Consider the following 22,981-nt stretch of genomic DNA (forward strand, 5'->3'; position numbering starts at 1 on the left):
TATTTGACAGAGAGAGAGACAGCCAGCGAGAGAGGGAACACAAGCAGGGGGAGTGGGAGAGGAAGAAGCAGGCTCCCAATGGGGAAGCCTGACATGGGGCTCGATCCCAGAATGCCAGGATCACGCCCTGAGCCGAAGGCAGCCGCTTAATGACTGCACCACCCAGGCACCCCCAAAAATGACATTTTAGAACAGAAAAATAGAATAATTAAAAACTCAATGAACAGGTTCAACAGTAGAATGGAGAGGACAGAGTAAAGAATTCGCAAACTCAAAGATAGAATAGTTATTACTTAGTTTGAACAACTGAGAGAAAATAGACTGGAAAAACAAAAACAAAAACAGATCCTTAGGAAATTGTAGGACTGTAACAGAAGATCTAATATTTATGCCATTGGAGTCTTGAAAACAAAAGATAAAAAGAGTGGGACTGAAAAAGTATTTGAAGAAATAATGATTGATAATGTTTCAAATTTAGCATAAGATATAATCTATAGATTCAGGAGGCTCAGAAAACCCCAAAACAGGCTGAACCCCAGAAAATTCATAGTAAAACTTTTGAAAATAGCACATGAGAAATAACACTTTACCTATAGGAGAAAAACAGTGTGAATAAAAGCAGATATCTTATTACAAACCATGAAGTCCAGAAAGAAATGGCCACATTTTTCAAGTGCTAAAAGCAAAGAACTGTCAACTCATAATTCTATACTCAGCAGAAATATACTTCAGGAATAGAGGAAAAATCGACATTGTCAGATGAAGAAAAACTAAGACATCAGGAAAGAACAAGGAACAACAGAAAGAGCAAATATATGGGTAAATATAACCAAATTTCCTTTTCATCTTGAATTTTCTAAATTATTTTAATGGTTGAAGCAAAACTTATAATACCATCTGTTATCAATGTATATAGAAGAAATACTTAAGGCAATTATACTATAAATGGAGAAGCTAAACAGATTTAAAGGGATGTAAGGTTTCTACACTAAATTTGTAGAGGTAAGATTTTGAAACTAGTAGACTATGACAAGTTTGGTATATATAATGTAATACCTATAACAACCATTAAAAAGTCTATATATACAAAGAGATATGCTGAAAAATACTATCATAAATCAAAATTCAATTCTAAAAAGTTTGAACCCTCTGTAAGGCAGGAGAAAGGAAAACAAGCAAAAAACAAAGGGAACAACCAAAACCAAAAATAAGAAAATAGTAGAATTTATCCTGGTTTATAAATTAGTAAATTAAATATAAATGGTCTAAATACATCAATTAATAATGTAGATTGAGAGTGGGTTAAAAAAAAATGACCCAGCTATATACTGTGTTTAAGAAATTCACTTAAAATGTAATAATATAGATAGGTTGAAAGTTAAATAGGGAAAGATATGCCATGCAAACACGAATCAAATGAAAAGAGAAGGGGCTCCATTCACATCAATGAAGTACAGTTCAGAGTAAAGAAACTCACTAGGGACAGAGGCAGAGACGAACATTACTTAAGGAAAAAAGTGGTAATCCATTACGAAAATATAGCAATTGCAAATGTACACGCATCAAACAACAGAACTGTAAAAAGTGTGAACCAAAAACTGATAGATCTCAAAGGAGAAATAGACAAAACCTAAAATTACAATTGGAGACCATGCCATCCATGTAATAACATTTGATAGAACAATAGAAAAATGGCTTGGTCAATATTAAAAAATCAATTAATGTAATCCTCCATACTACAAAAGAAAAAGATCACATGACATCAACTGATGCAGAAAAAAGCATTCAACAAAATTCAGCATCCATTTGTGAAAAAACCTTTCAGAATATGAGAAATACAGTAAGAACTTTTTCAGCTTGATAAAGATTATTTACCAAAAAATCTTACAGCTAATATCACACTTAATCGTGAAAGACTGAATGCTTTCATCCAAAAAATCAGGAACAAAGCAAGGCTCTCCACCATCCCCCACTGCTATTCAACCTATTACTAGAAGTCCTAGCTACCACAATAAGCTAAAATAAATAAATAAATAAATAAACAAACCAACAAACAAATAAGATAAAATAAAAGATGTACAGAATGGTAGAAAGAAATAAAACTGAAAATTGTTCCTATTTGTTGATGAAATATGGTTTATCTAGAAAATCCCAAGAAATGTGAAAAATAAACTTCTTAGAATAAGTGAGTTCAGTCATAAGATACAAGGTAAAAACATAAAAATTAATTGTATTTCTATATATTAATGATGAATATGTGAAAACTAAAGTTAAATATGCAATGCAACTTTCAAGTGTTCAAAATTTAAGTAAAATATTTAGGTATAAATCTAACAAAAAAGGACTTATATGTTGAAAACTATACAATGTTGATGAAAGAAATCAAAGAAGTTTTAAAGAAAAGGAGTGATATGCCTTGTTCATGGACTGGAAGTCTCAATACAGTGAAGGAGACAATTTTCTCCAAATAGATATATAGTTTTAACAAAATTCCAATAAAAACCAAAAATATTTTTGTAGATATACAAATTAATGTAGATTATTCTAACATGTATATCAAGAGGCCAAGGAACTAGAATAAATAAAACAATTTTTATAAACAAGAATAAAGTGGGAGGAACCATTCTTATAAGGTATAACAAAGACTTTTACAGCTATAATGATCAAAAATGGGTAAGGGATAGATACATAGATCAATAGAACAGAATAAAGAACCCAGAAATAGCCCCACGCAACTGACTTATGAGAAACATGCACAAAGAATTCAGTGCAGGAAATATAGGCTTTTCAAAAATGATTGGTGTAATTGAATTGGAATAATTGAATATCCATAGGCAAAATAAAAACAAATAAAAATAATATTGGCCTAAACATCATACCTTGTATAAAATTTGACTCTAAGTGAAACATAGATTTAGATGGAAAATGATGAAGAAAACACAGTAGAAAACCTTCAGGACCTCATGCTTGGTCAGTTTTCTTAGATATAATACAGAAAGCAGGATCCATAAACTAATTTTTAAAAAATGGACAAAGTAAACTTCATTAAAATTAAAAATTTTGCTTTATGAAAAACTTTAAGAGGAAGAAATGAAAAGCACAGTCTAAAAATATTTTCAAACCACATATCTGCAAAAGGACTCATTATCTAGAATATATTTTAAAAATCACTCAGACTTAGTAAGAAAAATATTTGATTAGAAAATGGGCAAGGAGGGGTGCCTAGGTGGCTCGGTCGGTTAAGTATCTGACTTCAGCTCAGGTCATGATTTCTGGGTCTTGGGACTGAGCTGGTTAGGCCCCCACTCAGCGGGGGTCCGCTCCCCCAGCCTTACTTCTCCCCTACTCATGTGTGCACTCTCTCTCTCTCTGAAATAAAGAAATAAATCTTTAAAAAATAAAAGAAAATGGGCAAATGACATGAGGCGGCATTTCACTGAAGAAGATTCAAGGGTGGTGAATAAGCACATGAGAAGATATCCAACGTTGTTAGTTATTAGGAAAATGCAAATTAAAACCACAATGAATGAAATCCAAAATGAAAATCACAGTGAATGAGATATTTGAATTTGATATCACTACAAATTAGGAAAGCTAAAATAAAAACTAGTGGCAATAAGAAAATGTGGTGAGAATGTGGAGAAACTGGATTTGTCATACACTGGATTTGTAACATAAAATGGTACAGCCAGTCTGTGATTAGGTTGCAGGTTTCCTTGTAAAAAACTAAACATACATTTACATGACCCCACAATCATATCTCTGGGTCTTTATTCCAGAGAAATGAAAATAAGTCTGCATAAAAATCTAGACAGGATTTTTAATAGTAGCTTTATTTGTAATAGCCCCAAACTGACAACAACTAAAATATCCTAAGATAAGTGAATGATTAAACAAAGTGTGGTACATCCATTCTGCCGATGACTCTGCAATAAAAGGAAGAAACTACTGATATAAGAAACAAGTTGGATGGATCTCAGAGGCATTGTGCTGTATGAATAAAAGTCAGCTTCAAAAGGATACATGCCATATGATTCCCCTTATATAACATACTCAAAATGATAAAATAATAGCAATGGAGAACAAATTAGTGTTGATTCAAATCCTAGAGCTGACTGAGACACTGGTGTTGATAAGATAACAAGGCCACCTGAAAAATAAATCTGATCTTAGTAAACCTGCTGGGCAAGAGAGTCCTGTATATATAAACACAGTCTTTCCAAACAGTGCTTGTCATTCTACTCAGTCCTTAGATTCCACTGGTTCTAACAGAAGTGGGTCTATTAGTTCAAGGTAGGGATGCTTCAGCATTCTCATCCGCCCCAATTAAAGTTGGTTTCTCTGCTATTATAGTCTTGGTATAATTTCAAACAGCAAAGTTTTTAAAGGTCTATGATTAAAACAAACATAGACAATATCATCAACAACAAAATAAAAGTTGTCTCCTACATCCTTCATCTAATATGATTTAAGAAAAAAAACAAACTTCTTAATGCTATGTATTTGACATAAGCAACAAGAGAATTTATAACACTAACTTGAAATTTTATCAGAATAGAATATGTGGCAGTCAAGATTTGGTATCTTAATAAACTCTCTTACTTTAAACTGAGACAAGGAAGGCCTACCCATCAACATTGCAATGAATTGGAAGTATGTGTCAACTTGACTAGACTACTGTACCCAGATATTTGGTCAAATACTAGTCTTGATGTTGCTGTGAAGGAATTCTTTAGATGAGATTAATGTTTAAATCAGTGGACTTTGAGTAAAGCAGATTACCCTCCATTATGTGGGTGGGCCTCATTCAATCAGCTGAAGGCCTTAAGAAAAAATTGACTGAGGTCTCTGGGCGAAGAGTTCATTCTGGCTCTAGACTATTAAGATTGTATTGATTTATTTGTCAGAGAGAGAGTGCACAAGCAGGGGGAGTGGCAGGCAGAGGGAAAAGCAGGCTCCCTGCTGAGCAAGGAGCCTCTTGCAGGACTTGATCCCAGAACCCTGGGGATCATGACCTGAGCCAAAGGCAACCCTGGGATCATGACCTGAGCCAAAGGCAGACGCTCAACCAACTGAGCTACCCAGGTGCCCCTAGACTATCTTTAGATACAAGCTGCATTATCAGATCTTTGGGTCTAGAGCCTGCCTCCCTAACTGCAGATCTTGGGCTTGCCAGTTTCATGACTGTAGGAGCTAATTCCTTAAAATAAATCTCCGTGTGTCTGTGTGTGTCTGTGTGTGTGTGTGTGTATGTTTCCCACAAACTTGCAGGCCAGCTTTATTCAAGCTGGGGAAAGTTTTCAGCACTGATGTGCAAGAATGTTCAAATCATCACTGTCTGTATGAGACAGAAATGTAAAACGTATATGTCTGTCAACAATATAATGGATTATAACAGATAAATGTATATAACTATATATTTATACTATGGAATGCTTCACAGATTAAAAAAAACTGAAGTGACAATAGCCGTACAACAGCACAGAGAAATTTTAAAATATGATGTTCAGCAAAAGAATCCAGACACAAAAAAGTATATATTGTATAATTACATATTGTATAATTGATACAACTTTGTAAAAGTACATAGAAAAGCAAGCCATTGTTAAGAAGAGATGCAAAACTTAGTGGTAAAGTGTAAAAAAAAAAAAAAAAAGAGGATATGATAACCATGAAATAATTTTATTGGTTGCTTTTATTGTTTTTTATGTTTTTTTATGCAAAACTAAGTAGTGAAAATATAAAGAAAATGAGGAAATGAAAACCATGAAAAAATTATTATCTCACTCTTATGGGAGAAAATGGGGGTTGGTATTAGAAATTGCTTCCAAGAGTTCTCTAGGGGTGCTAGCAGTTTTCTGTTTCTTAATCTGGGTAGAACTAAATGGAGGTTAACTTTAAATAATACTGCACTAAAATACACCTTTATACTTCATGAACTTTTCTGAAAGTGTGTTGTTAAACATGTGTTGTTCATTAGAAAAATGGGTACGTTAGGGGCGCCTGGGTGGCGCAGTCGTTAAGTGTCTGCCTTCGGCTCAGGGTATGATCCCGGCATTCTGGGATCGAGCCCCACATCAGGCTCCTCTGCTGGGAGCCTGCTTCTTCCTCTCCCACTCCCCCTGCTTGTGTTCCCTCTCTTGCTGGCTGTCTCTATCTCTGTCAAATAAATAAATAAAATCTTAAAAAAAAGAAAAGAAAAATGGGTACGTTAATAAATTAATATATGATTTTTACATTGAGTCAACAGTGAAATGACTTTGCTTTTCCTTTCCTTTATTCAATAGCCATTTCCTGAGTGCATACTCTGTAGCTGTCACTATTTAAAGAATACAAAGATTTAAGTTAGTTCTTAGTACAATTGACATTTGATGAGTAGAGGCCTGAGATGATGCTAAACATTTTCCAATGCACAGGGCAATCCCTACAGCAAATTACCTGTCCCAAAATGTCAAAAGTGTCTAGCCTGAGAAACTTTTCTGTAAAGGAATATTTTCCTGCCCCCAACAAATTTCTTGAGCTTTGTAATTCTCTCAGTGCCCTGCAAATCATTACTCTAGATAGGTGAGTTTAAGTTGGCAAGGTGTTCCAAACTTAAACCAGCTTAATTCAAATAGAGAATCAATTACGGCCCAAGTTAGAGAGCTATTATTCATATGTCCTGTTTATAAGGGCTACCTGACCAACTCTCAGGAATTACAAAGTGCTTTCATTAGCAGTTTCCATTAGGTCCTGGGACCTGTCTTGCCTAAAATTTCTCATGCCTAGACAGTAATATCATGAAAGATGTATCTGGGTCTACTCACTCATCATCAGAGAACAAATGTGAATTTACATTCTATTCTTTTTCCTAATATGAATCTCATTTACACTGTAAATATAAAGCTTATTAAACTATGAAAGCTTAAGATATTTCCTTATAACTACATTTCCAATACCTCTGAGGTCTCAGGGCATGAAAAACAGGTATGTAAACTAATCTAGATAATGACATAATCAGTTATCACACATATCAGGCTCCGCCTTACTCTTTCCAAAGGAACTCAAATTAGTTGCACATTTCTTGGAATATTAGAAGCTGAGCTTTGAAAATAAAATAAATGAACACTCAAAATAAATGAACATGATTCCAATGTCACGTCTTATATACTCTGACGAAGAGAGTATCCTACATCCTACTATAACCACGCCAACCCTCCCCATCTAAGAAGCTCAAACAATGCTGTTACTTATTCTTGATACTTCTAGGGAACCACGTGCTATCTGAGCTGGGAGGTTTTCTTTCTTGCATTTTGTTATTTGTTTTTGTTCTGGTTTTCCCATAGAAGAAGCCAAAACTGCCAGAATTTAAGTCTCGGCTTGGAAGAAATGTAGGACCGCAAAAGCAAATGCTGGAAACCTTGTAAAATCCTCTCAGAAATATGCCCTAGAAAGAATGAAGAGGAAAGAAAGTCATAGGTGCTTTTAAAATCATATTCCTCCCTAGTCAGAAGGACAGTAAAAGTACACATAGTAATAGGAGCTGCCTGACGTACATGAAAATAATCTTTCCAATAGTCTATGCATCTATAAACTAGGTTTAGTTATTGCTTCCTCTGGATGGGTTTTGTGAGACTTAAGTGCTTGGTGATCAGTGAATGTAAGTTGAGATAAAAACTAGAAATAAAATAAACTCTTTGCCTTTAAATAGAAGTGGTTCCAGTTTCCTTTTACAAGCCCGAAGGGTTGTTGTACATATTAAAACTGCTGCACAGCTCCATCCCTGGTCACAGAAATTCTCCCTCCCCCCCACGCCCCCCAAGATGTCAGATCTCTGGGAAACAGCAGTTACAAAAGGATGCTTTTCATAGCTTGTACTAGAAAACGCTGGCATCCCATCTCTGCATAAAATAGCACTAAACTGAGTCACAACGCCGGAAGCTGTGCCTTCTGCTTCTCTTCAATGGGATCTAGATCATTTCTAGAGAAAATATTAAATAATACAGCATAGTTTTGCCCATGCATGTGACATGCTGATTCTTCTAATCTCCCTTTTGCCCTAGATAATTTTAAGCTTTATCCATCAGTGTACCACGCGAGAAAAAAAAAAAAACGCAGTTAACAAGATGACAGTGTTATCTAGGTATTTGGCATCAATATTAGCAAGAGTCTGTCATTTGACAATTATTTCCCTAGCATACCAGACGGTAAAGAAAATGTTTTCATTCATCCGCAAATGACTAACATTTTATTGATGTCTCAAAATGCGGTTGAATACTATTGCACTCTCAGTTTCTGAGCCGGGTTTGAGAGTTAAGCTTGAATACTAATAACATCAGTTAACTCCTGCCGCAAGCGTCTCGGTTAATTGCCTAGTATTGGAGTGTCAGTTCAGCGGGGAGGTGATGCTAGTTAGGGGCTCTTGGAGCAGTCAGTCTGGGTGGTCACAGGTGATGGGAACACTTCCCTTTCCCCATTTTCCCCATATATCCTCATGCACTGCGATAAAAATCACCCTGAGCACCGATACCGCCAAGCAAAACGACTCCCTGCCTGCCTCGTAAAGAGCTCAGTCTGGGGAGGCAGCCGGATGCTGACCCCTGCAGAGATTATTGCTTCTGTGCGCTTTGCCAAAGGATCCTGCTAGCATTATGGAAAACGAGTTAGGGATGTGCGGTTTTGCTTTATTTATTTCCTCCAAGGGAAGAAGGACTGGAGTGAAGGCGAAGAAAATCTTCAAAGACTGCTTTAGGGGGGTGAAAGTGGTGGTGGTGGTGGTAGTGAGCATATTTTTTAATTACTTGTTTCTCTCCACTTCCTCGCTCTGCTTCCCAAACTCCTCACTGAACAAGATTGATTGGCGTAACTGCTATTGACTCCAGCCTCGGTTCTTGCATTGATCTGCAAATGGCCCGGAATAGCTAAAGGGTCTTGAATCTGGAAACGAGTTTAAGAAGGGAAGAAGTAGGAAAGGGTAGGGGGCGGCCCCTAGCCCGGCGCTCGGCTCTGCCTTAGGCTAGGACAGCGGCTCCCAGCGGCGGGGCGAGCGGTTAAGAGGCTGCGGCGTTGGAAGCAGGGCTAGCCTCTCTGCGCCGCTGAGGAGGAAATCTGTCCAACCTGGTTTGGAGGCTGTTAAAAAAATATAACCCTGTGACTCGTTAAACCCGAAAACTCAGTCCTGCCTAGATTCGGATGCGCTGATCATTATGCCTGATAAGCTCAAACGGGTTAAACTGCCTCTTACATAACAGGACTGCCTGGCTCTACACAATTAAAACACTTGATTGCAGTCTCTTCCCGACTGCGTCCAGCCGCGACCCGCCCCGTCCCTCCCACCGCGCCTGCGTGCCGCGCGCGCACGAGCCCGTGCACGCGCGTACTACACACTCACACACACACATCCTCACCCACCGTCCACTTCGACAGTACCTCACACACACACACACGATTTAGTGTCAGCACGCACAGGGTGGGGGGCGAGTAGCGGGCGCCCTCCCATCCATATTGACTGACCCAATAGATACACCAGCTTCTCTACCGCAAGGCCTTGCATGCACCCCTTCATGTGCCCTCAAAAAGCAGCACCCCCGCCACCGTCCCTACCTATTTCCGAAAAAGAGGTAAAGAGTGAACTAGTTGGCCTATTGTAGTCAACTTGTCGATTGTAGCGCGGCCGCCCAGAAGAGATTGGAAAAAATTAGATAAACAACAAAATCTCACAGTCCCCGGCGTCATGATGGCGCCGACTACAACTTGGAGGACTTTAAAGTTACGGTGTCTCAAGAGGTAAAACGCACCAGAGAGGGAAAGCAAAGCGCCCCTTGGCTCTCCACCTCAGCACCGACACGGAGACTATTCTAGCAAAACATCACTCTAGTGCATATGACAAGGGAAGCATTTTGTCTAAGACACATCTCTCTTTCCCCCTCACTTTGCATTAATTGTGATATACCTCCTCCTCTGGATTTTTTTTCCCGTTTTCTGTCTTTTCTTTCTTTTTTAGCCCCCCCCGTCATCCTCCCCCCGCTGCATCCCCAGTCCCCGGGCGGGGTTGCTAAGGAAACGGCCGCTTGGCAACGCGCGCGAGCCCGGGGGCCAGCGGCCGCCGCTGCGCCCCGCGCTGCTTCTGCTGCTGCTGCTGCGATTGCAGCCGCCAGCCGCCGCCGCTCGTCCTGCCTCCGCCGCCGCCGCCGCGCCTCCTCCCTCACTCGCCGGCGCGCTCGCCTCCTCGCTAGATGGTGTGCGAGCCGCCCGAGATTTAGACTCACTCCGGACTCGGCCAAACGCAACCGAGAGGAGGTGTAGTGTGGTGCCAGGGGGTGGGAGGGGAGGGAGGGAGGGAAAGCGAAGAGAAGGAGGAGGGGAGGCAAAAAAAAAAAAAACAAACAAAACAAAACAAGAGAGAAACAACAGCCAACAACTAGAGGGGAAAGAAAAACAAGAAAGAAAAGAAACCCACCCCCCACCCTACCCCCCCAAAAAAAACCTCAAAAAAGAAAAAAAAAGAAAAAAGGAAAAAAAGAAAAAAAAAAAAGAAAAAAAATCCTGTGGCGCGCCGCCTGGTTCCCGGGAAGACTCGCCAGCACCAGGGGGTGGGGGAGTGCGAGCTGAAAGCTGCTGGAGAGTGAGCAGCCCTAGCAGGGATGGACATGATGCTGTTGGTGCAGGGTGCTTGTTGCTCGAACCAGTGGCTGGCGGCGGTGCTCCTCAGCCTGTGCTGCCTGCTACCCTCCTGCCTCCCGGCTGGACAGAGTGTGGACTTCCCCTGGGCGGCCGTGGACAACATGATGGTCAGAAAAGGGGACACGGCGGTGCTTAGGTAGGAGGAACGGCGTGCTTTTCGTACTTGTCTCAGTCTTTCTTTCTGTCTCTCTTTCCACCCTTCTTGCTTTTCTATTTTATTTTTTTAATTTTTAACACTGAGTAATAATGCTGGTGGTGATCACCATTAAAAAAAAAAACCCACAAAAAACCCCCAAAAACAAACACACATCTCAAGAAATCCAGATGCTGGTTCTGCCGGATCCTGGCCCCTTTTCGCTGGGGCAGGTAGTAAGCTGGACGCGTGATGCTAAAGCACTTTGCCGGAACGCCAAGTAGCCCGGGGATGAGTGAAGTGTGAGGTTTAGGAGGGGCAGGTGCCACTTTGAAACTCAATTCACAGGGTCTCTGTTTTACTGTCATGGGGTACTATCGGAGAGTCTGACAAGTTTATCAGGTTTGTTTCTATTTTACTCTAGCCTAAGCGACTTTTTAAACTGCAGGCTCCCTGCTCCCATTTATTTTCCCTTTCACTTGGACACTTAGGCTCAATTTCTCCCTCTTTAGCTTTCTTTCTTTCCGCTGATCCTTTTCTCCCCTCTTTCTTTTTTCCCTCCTCATTTTTCTTTTCCCATTTCCGCACTTCCTCTTACTCTCCTTTTTCTCTATTGCCTCTTTTCATCCTTTTTCTGTTTTCTCTGTAGTCTTTCCTCCCTTTTCTATGTTCTCCTCCTGTTTACCTTCAGCATTCTGATTTCTGATCCTATTTAGCCCCCTTTCCTTCACTCTTCACTTCTCCCCATTTCTTCTTTCTCTTCCTTGTTCACGTCCCTATTCTGTGATCTTGTCTTCCCTTTTTTGAGTCACATTTCCCATCCCTCTCCCCATATCCTTTCCCATCACTGTCACATACACATGCATGTTCCCTCTGAACCCTTCCAGTACCATTTTCTCACACTCACAAATCTCTTTCCCTTCAACACACTCACTCACATACTCTCTATTTCACATCCTCACACACACTGGCACTTCCATGCTCTAACAACCACTTTCATATTCACATTCTCTTTCACTGTTTAAAAGGCACACACTCCTTCACTGTTCCACACACTGTCACTCACACGTGTGTACACATGGTCCCCCCCATCTGTCTCTCTCTGTCTCTCTTGATCCCTTCTTCCTCCTTTCCTTCCTCCCTCCTTCCATGTTCACTTTTACTTCTTTTTCTCACTCTCCCTTCCTCCCTTCTTTTCCCTAAGCTTGAGCACTGAAATGTTTTGTCATTAATGAACATCCACAGCCTGATTTTACCCCTAAGCAACACTGCAGAGTGAGCTTCTGGAAACATTTTTTTTTCTCTTGTGAAAATATGAATTGATGATCAGCAGTGCTTAGATCTAAACAAGGCTAAACACTCTTATTCCTTCATTTCCCATCGCCCTACCTTCTCCCCCTGACACCCCCAGCTGACGTACACTTCAAATCTCCCTGAAAGATCTTCTTTCTCTCCACTGGGTGGTAGTTGGCTTGTAAGTGTGGATGCACAAAATCAGTATACATGGCATGTCTAAGGTGACAGAGAGTGGGATAGGTTTCTGTTTGAACTGTGCAACATATTTTAAATTTAACGATCAGGGATCTGGGTGTGGTATATGTTTTACACCTTCTGAAACATGCTTGGGACACCAAATTCACTTGGAATACTATTATAATTTCTGATATACACTAATAACTAATATGCTTTCGTAATATGTTATCTATGCTGCTTTAAATACAAAATGCCATTGAATGTATACAAAAGTAACATTTAATTTGTTATAACTTAGTAAAATACCTTTTCATTCCTGGTAAAAGCTATGAACTCTATGTCACGTAGAGGATATATATGAAACCCACATTTATGTTCTTTATATTAAGTTTGTTTTGGAAGTTTGAACAACAGTGGTAAGCATGAAACACTACCTTCAGAGGCTGCAAACACAGATCATGGGAGCTGCAATCTGTGTATGTGGCAGCATATTGCTTATTTGTAATGGGCATGAACATTTTCAACCTAAAGGATACACTACTTGTCTTTGGATGATATATCTTGGTATTTTGTTTCTAATGAATCTAATACATATTGTAGCTAATTAAAATATCCGGAACCACATTCTGCTTCTAGGAGATCTAGGTTTAGTTCTCTCATTGCTTACAATAGTGAAGCTTCTCTAGCTAGTGGGGCAATATCTTTCCAGTGTTGTTGCTTTGGTGCAGTCCTTGTTTACTTGTATACACTGTAACACATCCATTGAGATGCTCTATCCTGACTTTTGTAATATCTTAATTAGGGAACTTGACTCTTAAACTTTTTAAAAAGAATGAAATCTCTATCTCTTCTAAGTGATGTTTCTACCAATTGCAGTGTTTATTTTTTTAATAACTAGAATAATTTCTTGTCATATGAAACAGAAGTCTGATCTGCATTACTTTTTACCCGAAGTAATTTGCTTATAGTAATTCCATAATTCTCTAGGGAGTATCCCACTTTTTATCCTTTTACATTGTCCATAGGTTTTTAAACTATTTTAATATATGTGTTTATAAGAAATTCTCTCTCTGTTAAAAATTGTTAAATTGTATCAGTTGTTTTTCTTGACTTTTCTTCTGCATCTGGTATTTGCTCTGTTCACACCAATACAGACAGAGCTTAAGGACTAATTGAGTGTGTAAGTCAGGTGCCACATTTTTCATCAACAGTAATGTCACAGTTATATTTTATGCTTTTACATTGGAGACTTAGAATCATATTCGATGTTACTCTAATTCATTAGGAAACAAAACAAAACAAAATTTAGCTTCAAACATACACCCCCTCCCATCAAAGTACAAAAATCTGGTGCTCAAGAGAACACTTTACTGAATTACATGATATCATTTATTAAGCTTTACCCAATATGCCCTATTTTTAATGTAACACATTCCTCAAAGTGTCTCTAATAAAGAGCAAATAGTGGCATAACAGTTATCAAATAACTTTAAGAGCTAAAGGCCTGAAAGTGCAAACATGTCAGTCAGTGACTCTGTTGCTTGTGGTTACATTAATGAAATAGAAGTGTAAAGGTCAAATGATACATTTCTATCTCCTAAATGCCAGAATGTCTGTTTTAGAGAAAAAAAATCAAGAAAAACAGAACTTTCCTTAAGTGGCGTTATAATACAACAGGAAATCATTCTGTGATCTACTAACAATATTTATCATTTTACAAATGATCTTCTCTGTTTAGCTTAAACAGTGGACTTATAATGAAATTCCTTTCAATAACTGCAGCATTTTTATCATTTTAATTTTGCTCTTAAAGTTAGTGAAGCAATATATAAAGTCTCAAAATTTCCCTTACTCCTAATAGTGTTATTCACTGATAAATCTCTGAAGGATTCACTTGGACCTTCTTGATGGAGTATTTAATGATGCATCTATTCAACATAGAACATTTGGTACCTCCTTTACTTAAACTTTGGATTTCAATACATGCATGTATGTCTTTGAATACATTGTAATTTGCTAAAAACACAAATAAATGCTTTCATTAGCTTCTTAAATTTTGACTTCAATTGCTACTATGTTTAATACATATTAGTAGTTTATGCCTAACAAAATTTGTTAATCTGCCTATGGAGAAGTTAACTTTTTCTCCAATCTTCAAATTGTATTTTGTAGTACACGGAAGATAGGAGTTAATGTTTCGTGGGGTGACATAGCAAAGAACAGAAGATACTAGAACCACATTGTTCACATTTCAGGACCCTGTGTTTCTAGACCTGGAGAATCAAGGGAAACGTAACAATGCTTTGGATCAATACATAAATTTCAGATGACTTTTAAAATATAGTTTTGCAGTCATTTTAATGTGAATCAGTTGTTTTATTCTTACCATATGAACAAACACAGTTATGTTAATGTGTCTAAAATGTTTAATACTCTTTGGAAACAATACAAGGAACATCCTCATTTATATCCTCTTAGTGACTGAACATTTTTTTAAAACACATGTCATTTTTAAGCTAATTCTTTCAATCTGTTTCTACTTCAGCTCTTCTGTATGAATTTTGTACATTTTAAGCCCCCTTCCTGATATGAATTCAAAATATCCTATTCTCTACTTGTCATGCTTTAATCAAAGAAAGGAAGAGAGATTCTTTTCTTAAATGTGATATCTTCTTTTACCTTAGCAAAGTTGAACACAACTCTGTCATTTTAATACAGTAGGTTTGAATGGAAGTTATACATGAGATCCCAATATGATATTGTAGTAAGAGGGACAGTTTTTACTTACAACAGAGAACATAGAGCACATTTCCACAGAAGATATTTTCATTGGAAGCCACAAAACTTTCGCAAGTAGATTTATAAGTGGATATGATGAGTATTTATCACTTCTCGAACTATTTGTCCAAAACACTGGCCTTTTGATTAGACTACATTAATTAGTTTTGTTTCGAAATGCATGCTGCTGGATATAAGAAAGTAAAGGATTTATTTATGAGAATGCAGAATTACCTATAGCAGTAGAAATCAATTGTGCTGTACTTTTGGAATATCATCGGATTGTCTCACATTGTTTGTTGAGTCATTCCTACACATTGATGCAATACATATTTCAAATACATTATTTAACTATATAGGCATTTTCAATTTAGAACATTAAAGCATTATTAAAGACCTATATGCTTATTCAGTAGTGTTGGACAAATATTTCTAAAATTCTGAGGTTTTTTTCCTTCTTCAAGAAAGAAAGGGAAATAGATTATCCTACTGAGTCATTTTGGAAAAAATGTGTTCTAGAATACAAAATAAAATGCTACACCATTACCTGTAGTGATTTGCAAAGCTGTTCAATTAGCATGACATATTACTTGGTATATCTGTTATATTAAAGGACAATGTAGTTATTTTAAAGTTTTCTAGATAAACTTTAGATAAATTTATTTTGCGTAGTCTTTTTTGTTTAGAAGAATTGATAAACTTATGTGATTGTATAAATCTTTGAACACATTCTTGTTAATAAAGTACTTATTTTAAATAGATTGGCTTTGCAATTAAACAGTTCCATGGAATAAGTTAATTCTGCAATACCTGACTTCTGAAGAACTTAGGGAAATGTTCACACCTTGTGTGTGACAGGTCTGGACCTGATTAAGCAATCCAACTTTCGTGGTTCTGCTACCTGATGCTAGTGGAGATAGATGGCAGAGCTAATCCCTGAGCCTGTATTTCCCAGACAGGCCTCGTCAGCTGCCTTCTTGTTGTGTGGTTGCCCAGTGGAGGGTAGTTTTGGGAGAAGGCAGGACATGATGAGTTCCGCTCTACAGTGTTTCTCCCCTCCTTTGTTGCTTTGGGCAGCGTCCAGCTGTGTCCCCATCTCCCAGTGGGACCTCTTTCTTCCATCTTCTACCAGATAACTGGCTCTTGGGCTTCTGTTTAACTCTCATCTCTTTCTACTTCTCTCTTAGGAATAGTAGTGGCTTCTGCTATTTGAATTCACGGGTTGTCTTACCTATACGGCTTCTCAGCTTTTCTACACACTTTGCAATCAATTTCTTTCATTACATTCCCTGTTTTAAATATCCAGAATGTTTTAAGTTTTGCTGGTGGAACCCTGATTGATATATAGTGAAAGGTAATAATTTCAGTGATTTTAATTATATTTGATTAAATGACTGCTTTGCCCATGGCACCACAAATGTTGCTTACTAGCACTGGGTATAATAGTTGTTGAAAGAGAGGAAGTTAAACCATAATGACATTGGGGCATTTTACACAGAAGAAAGATGGATTTATTTCCCACACCCAGATTATGGTGAGAATAATAAACCAAATGTGTAAATATTTAATTAAATATCCATTGATTAATAATATTTAAGTAAATAATGTTGCTAAGGGTGGGAAAATAATGAAGTTGATGAATAAATATTGGCAAGACTCAATAATTCTGTATCTTTTTTTTTTGAGCAAAAGAGAAGGAGGGCTAAACTCTGTTTGTGGATATGGGATCAAAATGCTGAGATAATTCCTACAGAGTTGCCTATTGAAATCAATAGGAATTAAAGACCTTTCTTTTATGTAACTTAATATCTGAGGAACTAATCAAAATTTCCAGTTTTATGAAAGATGGTCATAACAATGCCCATGATTCTAGTATTTGGCCACTGTAGAAATTAGTCTCTCAAGCCATTTGAGTCTTTTGATTAGAAGTCAAATCACTTTTCTATCAAAATCAAAATAACATAAATTAAGACACTGTACACATCATGTACCTTACGTAGAAGAGCTAAGGGAAGCTTCATTAACAAGTCCCCCCCCCCCTTCTTAACTGAATATTAGATCATGTGGCAACCTTCCTTTAACTTCTTCAAAATACTTTCTAAAGGCATTGTGTAGGTGTCTGGCTACGATATAAATAAGCATTCACCATAAGGTCTACTTTTGGTATATTTCTCCATGCTTTTGCAAGAAAGATGGTAATTTAAAACCATTATTAATGAAATGACCCTCTCTTAAGGATGTTCAAGAGAGGATTTCTGAATTGGGAGGAAGTTGGACTTACTGATCTCTGCCATGCCATCCTTTTCAAAGTTTTGCTGATCCATTATAGATTGTCATTGATGCTTTCTATGTATAAGAGAAAATAAAATTTATTGCTCTTTCTTTCCTAGGAACATCATACTACCTGGTTTTTGGCTTTTGTAGAGGGAATTTTAAATTGGGTCACATGCTCTTTTTTCAGGTATTTTATGTATTTCAAATGCACCAGTGGAAACAAGAACTTCCCATACTACTAGAGAGTCAAATGTAGGATTTTCCTACATGGTCATAATCATTATCAAATTGGATTTTAATTAGTCCCCTCTATCTAAAAATGTAATATCATTTCAAAGATATTGAAGAAATTTAATAGTAGCAAAAAGTTCTTTGGTGTTTTGTTAAAATATACTTTCTGTTCTTTGCTGTACTCATTTTAATTGACAAAACAGCTGGGTGTGTAAGCACTATGACTCTTGTTCGTCTCTTCTAGGGCCTTAACACAGAGCCTTACATATATCATGCTAACATCTACTATTTTTTAAGTTAATGACTCCATGGCAGGATAAGTGAAGGGATAAATGTGTTTGTGCTTTAGTTTATTAATTGTTTCATATTTTAATAATTGTAATATATTTAATACTGTGTTGGATCTGCATATATATAGTGATTAAATACTTTTTATCGAATCCATATATCACAAGTCAGCAGGGAAAGTTTGAAATGCAATGGTATGGTTGTAAGATTTTAAGTTGTAGTTATAATTTTAAGAAGATCAAATATTTTATGTTATATAGTAAGGTTTTTGCCATTTGCAATTCTAATCATCAGATAAGAGGAACAGTTCAAAATAGTAATATGTCTATTGTGACCTCTAACATTTTTTCTGTTTCTACCTCAATTCATGAGCCTCTTCCTTTTTCCCAAGGTTTCAATTAAATCAAATCAATAAAGATACAGAGGTAGAGAGAACTGGCTATTTGCTATGGACAAATAACTCTCATTTGAAAAGTAGCTGTATCCCCCAAACCCGAGCAGAACTTCTGTATCATTCCAGCCATCTCCCAGAGGCAGGTCAACAGTACTTTATAAACCACAGGGTATTGATACTAGCTGATAGAATTTTAATGTGGTCATATGGCTTTGATTTATAATGTTGAAGAGGTTATCTATTAGCATAGTGGTTTCTAAGCCATATCAAGTTCTGAATCCTGACAGAGGACCTTTGATGCTCTTAAGCAACCAGCTGGCATGGGAATCGGTCTTTTAATCACTTTCTCTAGGAAAAAGGGAATATAGGAAAGGAGGAATTTGGCAGTGCCACCAGCATTAAGTGTTGTTCTTTTGAACAGTAGCCAAAGCTTTATACTCTCCAGATAGCTGGTAATTTGTTCAATTTAAGGAAGATGTTTATAACCCTTTTTGGTCCAGAACTAAATTGTTCTTTAGTGAATTTCACTAAGTTGTTTGGACACTGGTCTAGTGCCCATGCTTATGCTACAAGATAGGGTTTCTTTAAAGCTATAGCTATTGCCATAAGGTACGGAAAGGTTTTGGGTGATTTAAAAGGGCCATGGGAAAAACGTGTTCTGTTGTCTTCAGAAACCCGTTTCCTCTCATGCAACTAAATTAAATTTAGAGATCTTAAAAGGATTTAAGAGACATTGTGAACAGAATTGCTATAATCAGAAGGCGAGAGTATTGTTTGTATATTCTCTGCAATAACATTATATACTATTGTATTGGGATATTAAATGAATAAATCAAAGGAATCATAATGTTTTCCTAATCTTATAGATAACATATTTCTTATAGGAGAACATCTTTAGATATATTTGATTTATAAGTAACCTGTTTTTGATGAATGTCTTGGTAATTAATCAGCAGAATTGATGGCATCTCTACTGCCTAACATTGCTTGACACATTTTTAGTGCTCAAAATCTGAATGACTGAAGGAATTGAAGGTGAGAAAGAGGAGGGGGCAAGAGGAGGGAAAGGGGGGGAAGGGGAAGGAGAAGTGTGTTATGTTATGTGAGTGACTTCTGATCAAATTACCTAAAACTTACATCACTGGGATGACAAAATTAAGCCCATAATTTGTACTATATTATAATAAAATGAATTAATAATAAAGTAATATTTTGTAATGAAAAGAATATATTATAATAACTAATTCCCATGAAAATGAATAAATTTCATTTCATATAATTCATTTAATAAGTGGAATAATCCTAAATCTACACCTTTCCCATGATGAAGTGTTGTATGTTATACAAACTGAAGTTCTAAAATTATATTTTACATTCAGGTATATGTCTTCCTTCCAATTTACTAGTTCATTTATGTTTACTTTAAAAGATAGCTAGTAATTCTGGAACTTGGCCTGCACTGGGGTCAGGCGCTAATTTTTCATAATATGTTCACAACAGGAAATTATATATAAATCTTTGAATAATTGCTTCCCTGTCTTCTTGAGCGTATGTCACTGATCGATTTTTTTCTCATACATCATTAATGTGAAATAATAGATATAAAAAGTTATTTTTGCTTATGCACAGAGTTTATCTTCTTTTGTAATTGTTTAGTTTCATTGAAACCTGTCATGCTTTGAGGTGTCCAGAATGGGAGTGATGAGAATTTGAGTTCCTACTTCCCTAATTACTTACTGGTTACTTGACCTTGAACAAATGCCTTACCCTCAATTAGTATGTTCCTAACAGAACTACATGGATTACATGAGATAATACATGTAAAATCCTACCACAGTACCTGTCACATAGTAAGCCTACATTTATATTGGCTAATACTTTTATGTTGCTTTTCTTCTCCTAATCGTAATCTGAAATTTTTGGCACTATTTACTTACCAATATGATTTTTAAATCATTGCTTCAATTATTTGTGAATCAACTGTACAATATCCGTTGAATGTATATTTTTGCTGTGATTTTGTTAAAATAGCATTTGTTAAATAGAACCCAGATAAATGTCAGATAGTGATCTGTGGTTGAACAGACACACACACACACACACACACACACACACAAGGAAAACTGAAATAGAGGAGTTTGTTACTCACAGGTCCTGGAGGAGACAAATGGCACACGCCAGGGGCCACATAAGTCCAGGCAGAGAGATCAGCCACCCTGAAGTACACAAGCCTTTATAAGGGTCGATGGATGGAGTGTTAGGGGGCTCCTTCGTTCAGACCCTATTGGTCAATTCTAACCAAAAAGAGCAGAGTTTTATCTTAGGCTCCCACAAGGGAACAATACACGTGGGGAGGCAGGAGAGAATGTTGCTTGCAAGAACTGCTGGGAAAGTGGTATCAGGAACTTGGATTTGCTTATGACTCTAATGGAGATATGCGAGTGAAGGGATAGTGTCAGTCAGTCAGTTCAAGGTTCCTGCGTGCCGCTTGGCCACATGAAATGGATGCTTAGGCAGTGGCAGCGTGGAGTAATTTAGCTGAACTCTTGACATTTTGTATTTTAAAGATTCTGTTTAATGCACATACTTGTGTTTGTTTTTATTGTTGAGCCTGCTAAGCAAATGCAGTAACTCCAAATCTGGAAGTACAAACATACCAAAAGAGGCTTTGCAATTATCAGGAGGCAAACCCAGAACTCTCAATAGCAGAGAAACCACAAATTTTATAGTCAACAGACTGATGGTGATTTGACTCACTTAAGAGAAGTAAGAGATCACTGTAATTGGGTGGTCACATGAAACATTGAGAACAGAGGAAGAAATGAAAGGAGACAGAAAAGAAGAATTGAGAAATTAGAAAGTACAATGTGATGGCAGTGGAATAGGTAGAGGGTACATTTGTGACAGTTTAGGAGAATGGAAGTGATAACTGGTGACAACATTGGAATAGTCGATAAGAGAGTGAGAATAAAAAAGAAAGTCAACTGTGTATTCTGGTTGGGGTAGCAAATAATTATTCAGGATTAGGTATGCCCTTTTGATTCTTTAGGGCATCTGTATGTAATGCTGAAGACATTACAGTTCAGAAGCAGTCTGTATGGGCAAGAACTTCCCATATATATCACCATATTATCCATAGACAATAAACTCAGGAGAAGCTCAGAAAATATGAATCCTTGCTTTAATTTTGCATATTTGCCAAATGCACAGCAGAATGATTTAAGTTCATAATCATGACGAAGCCATCATCGTTGTGATTCAGATTCAACTAACAGTTACTGAGTGTCTATATGACATACTTCCTCAACAATATGCAGTAAGTTATTGCTTTCCCAGTTTTATCACCAAGTAAATTCAGGCTTAGAAAAATAAGTTAACCTGCTCCAGGTAAAATGGGTAGTAGCTGAGCCAGAATTGAAATCTAGGTCCTTTTATTCCAAGCCCCGTGGCTTTTCTCCTATCTTGTGTCTCTCCCTAAGAAAAAGAGCAAATGATTGATAAATATATTGCTTATTCATTTACTAAAACTTTGTTAAGCACCAGTTGCACTTCACCTACTGATAAGTCAACAATGATAAAAAAAAAATCAAGGTGTGTTATATGTTTGAGGAAAAATGTGAGATTATTTTAAATGAGATTAAATACATAGCATATATTACATAGTCGAGCATTTACCAGATTGGAAAAGAGTGAATTCTTAAAACTATAAATATTATGAAATAAAATCTCTCATCCAATAATGATTTCATCCCTAATGATTAGAAACTACTGATAATACAAGAGAAAAAAAAACAGTTTTTGAATATCATTTAAAGTTGAGCATTATCCATTGCCCACTTTATTGAATCCCCATGACAGCCTACAGTTTTTCTACTTTGTAAGTGAAGAAACAAATTCATAGGTGAATAACTTTATATTGTATTTATTTAATTTTTAACTTTAATACAGATAGTAAATGGCATAACCAGGAGTTGATCCTAGGTGTGTGTGTCTCCAAGGCCCATGCTCATCTTTTTTTAGAAATTGTAGTATTTCTTGGAGCATTTTGACAAAAAGGAGAAAATGTAGTTGCTTGCTTTATTATTCCAAGTTTCCAATTAAATTATTTGAATACTAATTCTGGCATAACTCCAAACAGCTGTACCAAGTTGATTTCAAACCCTCCCTTGAAAAGGGTTAGGCAGCCTAAGGTGTTGAGCACCATTATTTCCCAGGGTAGATGGGAAGATCAAAAAAATTGAGGACCAATAAAAGAAGTTTTTATTCTAATTTCATTAAACATATCAATGCTGTTATTGAATCATATGGCTAATTGTAGTCAGTGCATAAAATGAAACATATTGAAACTGGATAGGTTGCCTTTTTCTGCTAGCTGGTAGAAGGAAGTTTATAGTCTAGTTGGATGAAAACTTGCTTTTAATCTGATGGTGTGTAATTGAAGTATCTTCTTTAGTGTGCTTACATATCCACCTTCTAGTGATCTTACATGTGCACCCAAAAGGAGAGTTTCATGTTGATTTGTTTTTTGTCTATCCAAAGATTTCCCAAAATAAAGTCCTATTTTTGTCTCATATAATTCAAGAACATTTTTAACCTCTCTAGACCCGTTCTGACTCTTCTTTCTCTTCCTTCTCTGAATTCCAAATTCCTACACTTTTCCATTTTATAATGTTTATTCCATCAGTTTTACATTATGGTATACTGTTAAATGTTTGTGTCTGCAAAGGAATATAACAGCTGCTGTCTTA

At 36.9% G+C, this 22,981-nt stretch overlaps 1 protein-coding gene and 1 long non-coding RNA gene across 3 annotated transcripts in view; one reads left to right on the plus strand and one right to left on the minus strand.

Moving 5' to 3' along the window:
- LOC103663008 overlaps nt 1–9,943 on the minus strand; it is a 68,788-nt gene extending 58,845 nt beyond the window's left edge. For both annotated transcript variants that reach the window (XR_568628.1, XR_568627.1), the window contains exon 1: nt 9,583–9,943. This is a non-coding gene — a long non-coding RNA (uncharacterized LOC103663008). The remainder of the gene's footprint in view (nt 1–9,582) is intronic.
- A 519-nt stretch (nt 9,944–10,462) lies between these two features.
- The window catches only part of NEGR1 (neuronal growth regulator 1), an 803,476-nt gene continuing 790,957 nt past the window's right edge, over nt 10,463–22,981 (plus strand). Inside the window, exon 1 of the mRNA XM_008690719.1 lies at nt 10,463–10,798. Coding sequence (XP_008688941.1) covers nt 10,623–10,798 — 176 coding nt within the window. The 5' untranslated portion in view covers nt 10,463–10,622. The remainder of the gene's footprint in view (nt 10,799–22,981) is intronic.

The sequence above is a fragment of the Ursus maritimus genome, unplaced genomic scaffold (assembly GCF_017311325.1).
Source record: "Ursus maritimus isolate PB19 unplaced genomic scaffold, ASM1731132v1 scaffold_12, whole genome shotgun sequence".
NCBI lineage: Eukaryota > Metazoa > Chordata > Mammalia > Carnivora > Ursidae > Ursus > Ursus maritimus.